Source organism: Syngnathus typhle, linkage group LG9, assembly GCF_033458585.1.
Source record: "Syngnathus typhle isolate RoL2023-S1 ecotype Sweden linkage group LG9, RoL_Styp_1.0, whole genome shotgun sequence".
Classification (NCBI taxonomy): domain Eukaryota; kingdom Metazoa; phylum Chordata; class Actinopteri; order Syngnathiformes; family Syngnathidae; genus Syngnathus; species Syngnathus typhle.
Genome location: NC_083746.1, coordinates 10,427,921 through 10,434,880, shown reverse-complemented (window position 1 = coordinate 10,434,880; position 6,960 = coordinate 10,427,921). Strand labels below are relative to the sequence as shown.

Genomic DNA, 6,960 nt, shown 5'->3' with positions numbered 1-6,960 from the left:
AATGCGCGTAATAAACATCCATTGGTTCATTGTGTGGGTTATTCGAGGGATAAAAACAAGTGACCATGTCCTGGTTTGTTGTGTGACATCCAAATGCACCAATCACGTGCGAGGAGCCGACTAGGTCCACTTCTCCGCACTGGAGGAGCTCGACTGGCACGGACGACCGGCGATTCAGCACCAGTCACCCAGCCAGCCAGTAAGCCAGCCAGCCCGTCATCACCGTCGTTAGCCGCAGCAGCCACTGAGCGAGAGCTGGATCTCATCTTTAACGTCCATCGGTGATTGGAAAGATTGGTGACTGTCTGTCGGCGTGGAGAAATGGCCGGTATCTTGGCGTGGTTCTGGAACGAGCGCTTCTGGCTCCCCCACAACGTAACGTGGGCTGACTTGAAGAACACAGATGAAGCGACATTCCCGCAAGCCGAGGACCTCTATCTGGCGTGCCCTTTGGCCTTCTGTATTTTCATGGTGCGGCTGCTTTTCGAAAGGTGAGTGCTTATGCATTTATTTGTTTTGCTTCTGCTTCTGATGCTGCTGCTGCCGCTTCCACTTTAAACAATGGCACCCTTGACGAGTGCTTTTCGCTGCTGCCCCCACCCCCCACTCTCACCGGCGTGCTTCATACCTTCTACAGGCCCGCAGCATTCGAACGCTCCGCATTGGAGCTCCAAAGTAGTTGTCCCATCATCAACTTGCTGTGGGTTAAAATGTCAGCCTCATGCACAACGTTGACCACAGGCTCCAGTTTGAATGCATGCACGCTGCTGCAACGTCCCCTGTTATTTTAGACATTTATTTTGCGGTCGGTAATGTGGCACAGATGGCCACGCGAATGCGATCAGGCCTCTAAAAATGTTATTTACCTTATAGAAAGTACTACAATTCTGATTAAAATAAAAAGGAAGAAAGCTGGCTGGCTGGCTGTCTTGTATCTGTTGCAATAAACCTTTTAAAGCCAAGCAGCAATTTGTCCATTCCACTATCATCTGACCAGCCAGATACATTTTCTGCTTAACTGGTGCATTTTATATTTAATATGCATCACAGGTATACAACTCAAGGCTCGGCCTGCCACATCAATATGGATGGCCGCTTAAAGCAAATCATACTTTTTTTTTCTTACTAAACTCTGGGCCAAATTGGAATTTTGTTTTTACTTTTAATAACTTGAAATGTTTGTCCGTACACCTCTCCTTATTCTGAGCATTTTTGGTTGAGCAAATAATTTTCGCCGACTCCTGATTTTAAAACTAATTACCCATCAATTTGTTGTGTATACTTTGGTGCCTTGCGATACAAGTTTAATTTATTCAGTGACCATGCTTGTAACTCAAAACATTCATCTCAAATTGTCTTTAGAAATTAGATGGGTGCATTTGTCAGGAAACAAATGCAGGCATCCTGCCAACGAGACTAAATTGTACACCAAACCCCAACGCACTATAATTTCATTCCAATTCATGCCGTGCAACTAAAACCGCTTTTATTTACAAAACTGATTTTATCCAATTGTCTTGACATTTGAGATTAAAACACTGAAAAGTTCAGCTAATATAAAAACATGCCAAGAAGAATTTCTACAACTGATCATATTTTTGAATCACCAAAGAGAGTTGCTGATGACTCATCTGATTCTTTTTTTGGTCTCTCATGCTATATTCATACCACTTTCTATTTCAGGTTCATTGCAAGGCCCTGTGCTGTGGGCCTGAAGATACAAGCCAACGGGCCACAAAAAGCCCAACCCAACGCTATCTTGGAGAAAGTTTTCACAGCTATTACCAAGGTGACGCTCGTATAAAGTCATTATTGTCAAAAAAATAATCTGCACTGCATCAAATATTTCTTGTCTAACCAGCACCCAGATGAAAAAAGGCTGGAAGGATTGTCCAAGCAGCTCGACTGGGATGTCCGAACTATCCAGCGCTGGTTCCGACAAAGACGCAACCAAGAGAAACCTAGCACTCTCTCTCGGTTCTGCGAAAGCATGTAAGGCCACAACATTTAAACTCCACAGCTACGAAATACAATTTACTATTATTTACACAATTTGTCTCTCGTAAATGATTGTTTTCAGACGGGCATATCATTTAAAACCTAAATCTATTGGGTTTGTTGAAAGATGAGCATGTCTTTTAATTACATATCTACAATCACTTTCCTCACCCACTCTCGCTTTAAAAATGTAATCAACAACAAAAAGATCCCATGTCAGACAGCAGAACAAAAAGACTATTTGTGGCAAAGTGAGTGAGTCACTGTGGTTTCACACATCTAGCCAGCTATTCAGCGCTACTTGAAAAAAAGGAGGGCTTGATGGCGGGGCTTGATGAAGCAGTTGCCATGCAACTGTCTTGACTATGTGCCAGGTAGACTTGCCCAGTTAATTTCCCTTACAATGTGCTTTAATCGAACTCAAAGCGTGTGTATCGCCTCCACGTAACACAGTTCATCAACTCTGGGAAAATACTACTTTATCGAGCTGAGGGGAACACAGAGCGACTTGTTCGCACATTGATTGTGGCAGAGGGCAAATTAGGTTTTTGCCGGGGGAGTCAGGAGCGCTATCAAAACCCCCTAAAAGTCAAAACTGAGTGTTGAGAAGAAACATCAAGAGAAGAATCTGGTCTAGCAAGGGTGTGAAATCTTTTTTCATCTTAGTTGAAATGCCGTGGGCGGTCGTCGCTATAGTGAGGAAATTGTTTGCACAAGTAGTTTGTTTTAACCCTATAACCTTATCATGGATAGGAAGCTACACATTTTAAGTGCATAGAGTAGAGATAAGCGTCAGTGAATTTAATAAAATGTTTATTTTTGAAGTTCCTGTTTGCTGTGTTGTGGCTGTTTTTAATTTTTTTTAGGCTTCACGATGGAATCTATCTGCCCCACAAAAATGTCATCCGACTTTAATTTTTATTCTAAATTTGTCGGGGTTTTTTTTTTTTCTTTCAGGTGGAGATTTACATTTTATCTCTACATTTTTACCTATGGAGTACGTTTCCTAAAAAAGGTAAAAATATCTTTGTGTTGATGGGCGAAATATACCCTACAACCCTCTATAGCCAAGAAATTATTGTTTATATTAATGTTCCTTGTCTATAGACGTCCTGGCTGTGGAACACTAAGGAATGCTGGTACAACTATCCTTACCAGGTAAGTTGATCACATCATGTCAATTTTAAGTCATTTTACCAGAATTTCTTTTGACTTTGTATTTTTGTGTGTTCTTATAGCCACTGACTGTGGACATTCATTATTACTATATACTGGAGCTGTCTTTCTACTTGTCCTTGGTTTTTTCCCAATTTACTGACATCAGGAGGAAGGTATGAGCATATTATTACACGTGTTCTATTGTTTTGGGTTATTTTACTGTTTTTGTCAGTTTACTCCCATGTTATTGGTAGTATTTATTTTAAAACAAATTCCTTTTAAAGTCATAGTAGTGTAAATGTTCAAATGTTTTTAAATAAGAAATAGCATTTATTTTATTGACTTTATAAAAAAAATATATATATATATATACGATGATGATATAATTAAATAGAAGAGAAAGAATTCAAAAATATTGCCAGATTTCATTTTGCTTCCCTTGACATTGCATTGCTCTATCTGGTGTGTGCGCTTTGGCCACATGGGGGCGCACTTATGTATAAAGACGACAAAAACTACTCGGTAATGTTTGCCATTCTTCACAGAGGATAAATAATATGCGCCTGTTAATACTGTTACCTGGTTACAGGTTTGCTCCACCGTTTGTGTTCAATTATCCACTGCTAAAACGTCTAAACAATTTAGAGATTCTAGATGCGTTTTTTACCGGGCTGTACTATTCTTTCAAATTTCAGGGATATCAGTATTCAACATAGGCATGGAACACTGTCAACCCATTTTGAACATTTTTCATCTTTTTTTATTTTTTTTTATTATAAACGTGGCCACTTACATACTGTATTTGTTACTTGCATGCCTTTCAGCCATGATTTTATTCCGGTCTCCAGTCCAACCCCCGCCCGCCCGTCCCCCTTCCCCCAACTCTGTCTTGCCTGACCACAACACATGCGATGCCACAGCGTGTACGCCCGCCCTCACTCTGTCATCTCTGTGTTGACTTTCGGCATGTTGTCTGTTTTTTGTTTCTCCTTTCAGTTTTTTCATGCACAGCACTACACTGAGGAGGTCCTCAGCATCCCCTGCCAATTCCAGTATGTTATCCCCGCACCTCTCTCGTCTTGCTTTCATTGTGTCTTTCACATCCGTCCTATCCTTCCCGTCTTCCTTCTCATTGTCACCATGCTGCCCTGGTTCGGGTGGCTCTGAATGCTGACATTTCCGTTGCTAAGGTTTGATCGATGTCTGCTTCCTTGCTTGTCGCCACCGTTTTGAAGCTTTATAATGCTGCACGTCGTATATACAAAAGTGCGACTATAAAATGATCTGATCTAGTGTCGATGGCGCGGTTGCATTGTTTTGGATTTGAACTCAACACAGCCTTCGAGTAAAGATTAGATGGTGTGTCTCGTCGATTGTGAGGAAGTGAAAGGCCACCGTGTTGGAAGGTAGACAAATTTAGGTGCTGCACACTTGAGAGCTGTGACACAATGGTGAACAAAGGTAGCAAATATTTTTTAACACTCATCCAAGAGCGTTTTTGCAAAGTTGTATTCATCCACTAAAAGCTGAACAAATAAAATGTCTTTATTGCTGAAGTCTAGTCTAATGTAAGGGAACTTTTTAAAACTGTTGGTTCTTAATTAAAATTATACAAAAGCAATAAATGTCATGCTTTGAATCACGGGATGATAGTGTCATATTTATGTATATGTTTATATCTACAGGATTTTTTAATTATGTTCCTTCACCACGTGGCAACCATCTCCCTCATCACCTTCTCTTATGTAAACAACATGGTAAGAGTCGGAACTCTGGTCATGTGCCTCCACGATGCTGCTGATGTTCTGATAGAGGTGAGGGTGATGCAGGGTCATCTTTATCACCATTCCAGAAAAATCATCAAGTACACCTGCCCACTCTGTTTTCACCAATCTTGTGGTTTTCCTTAGGCCGCCAAGATGGCTAACTATGCCAAATGTCATATATTGTGCAACCTCCTGTTCGCAATGTTTGCGGTCCTCTTCATAAGTTCCAGGCTGGCAGTTTACCCAGTGTGGTAAGTGTCACTTCCCCGTGAAGCTTAGCAGGCTCTTGATGGCTCACTGCCGGCTGTCGTGTCGGCACACAAAAAAAACACACGTCAAAAGCTCTTTTGTATTACCGTCGTTCCGACCAGAACTAAGAAACTCTTGGCTTTTATGTTTACATGCGGGTTTAGCTCATTCTTGAAGTGAAATATTTGGCTTTTAAAACAATGAAGATTCTACTTTTTCTCAACACCTCAGAAACATGTTGTTGCTAAGGAATAGTTACTATGGATACGGTCTCTTGGAGAGTCAAAGAACTCCATAAATGAAAAGAAAATGATTATGGCTCACGGCTCGACAAACATAAGAAAGAAAAAAAATCTGTCTAGAGCACATTGAAAGGCTTCTTTTGTCTTATTTGGTGCTGTGTAATTTTCTGCTTGGGTCGTTGTTGACATTTTGTTGTCTACTCTGCACACCATCTTCTCGATCTTCTTCTCTGTCTGGTAGGATTTTAAACACCACCCTGTTTGAGAGTTGGGACATTGTTGGGCCCTACCCATCCTGGTGGGTCTTCAACCTGCTTTTAATTTTGCTGCAGCTTCTTCACTCCTACTGGTCCTCCCTCATAGTGAAGACGGCGTACCAGGCCATCTCCAAAGGAAAGGTAAAGCTTACACTCGCTTCGAAGCCTCCATACTGTCTGTGTAAATATTGACGATAGCCATCTCTGATTCGCCTTTTCTACTCTCTCTCTGCTAACCTGTCAACCGACAAGATGGGCAAATGGAATCCTTTACATGTAAGTAGTAACAAATTGCGGCTCATTTACATTCTTACTCTATTGCGGTATTTTAAAATGAGCAATGCTTAGTCGACTTATTGACTCATCAACTTGACTCATCTATTAACTATAGCTATGCTAGCAGCACAGAATCCACATCCTGTAAGCTAACATTTACCGATCCTCAAAAACCATTAGCAAATGTTTCTCAGCCGTTCAAACATCTTGTGTTCAGGTGTCAAAGGACGACTGCAGTGACATCGAGTCCAGCTCGGATGAGGACGACAGCCCTCCGGCCAAGCAGAAACACCACAACAGCGCCACCAACGGGACCAACAAATCCCACGGGACCAACGGCTACCTGACGGGAGCCTCCTATCCCGACGAACACTGACTTATCCGTCACAGCACTGGAACTATTCACTATCCATCCATTTGTGTATGAGAGACAACGTCATCACTTTCTTTTCAATTCAACTACAGTCAATTTCCTTTGGTGTCATCTGCATATTTGGATCAACACTCAAAATCAATCCATAAATACATGTGATCAGTTCTGACCGCTTTAAGCGCACGACGTTGATACGCAGTCGTCTGGCATTCTGTGGGGGGAGGGTGCGTCTTACGTTATTTATTTTCCCTGCTTTATTTTTCAATGCTACACCCCCAAAGATTTGCCAAATGATGAATGACCGTGTGGAATTGGCTCACCTTTCTTTTTAGGTGGGGGGGGGGGGGGTTCTATACAACGTTGTCCACTTAACCTGTATATGAGATGTCAACAACAGTATTACGTGTGTGCATCAGATATGACTAGATGCTGTATTCCCATGTCAAGGCATTTTGTTAAGTTGTGTGGTGCATTTCTGCTCATGTGCCTCGTACAAGGCAAAGTCATGAGTTGTTGGAATTATTCAATAAATGAACATGAAATATTGCAAATATACAGTACGTGGATTGTTTTTAATGATTGACAGATAGACTACTGAATTGGTTTACTTCATTCAAATTTAAAAAAATGCAGTTGCATGA

At 41.4% G+C, this 6,960-nt stretch overlaps 1 protein-coding gene across 1 annotated transcript; it reads left to right on the top strand.

Annotated features, from left to right (window-relative positions):
* The first annotated feature begins 101 nt into the window (after positions 1–101).
* On the top strand, positions 102–6,870 carry cers6 (ceramide synthase 6). The gene is made up of 11 exons (XM_061287338.1): positions 102–491; positions 1,684–1,789; positions 1,862–1,992; positions 2,956–3,013; positions 3,106–3,156; positions 3,237–3,329; positions 4,842–4,970; positions 5,067–5,173; positions 5,655–5,811; positions 5,923–5,946; positions 6,164–6,870. Exons 1-11 carry the CDS (start codon positions 322–324, stop codon positions 6,320–6,322), a joined length of 1,185 nt encoding a protein of 394 aa, XP_061143322.1. The 5' UTR covers positions 102–321; the 3' UTR covers positions 6,323–6,870.
* The last annotated feature ends 90 nt before the right edge of the window (positions 6,871–6,960 follow it).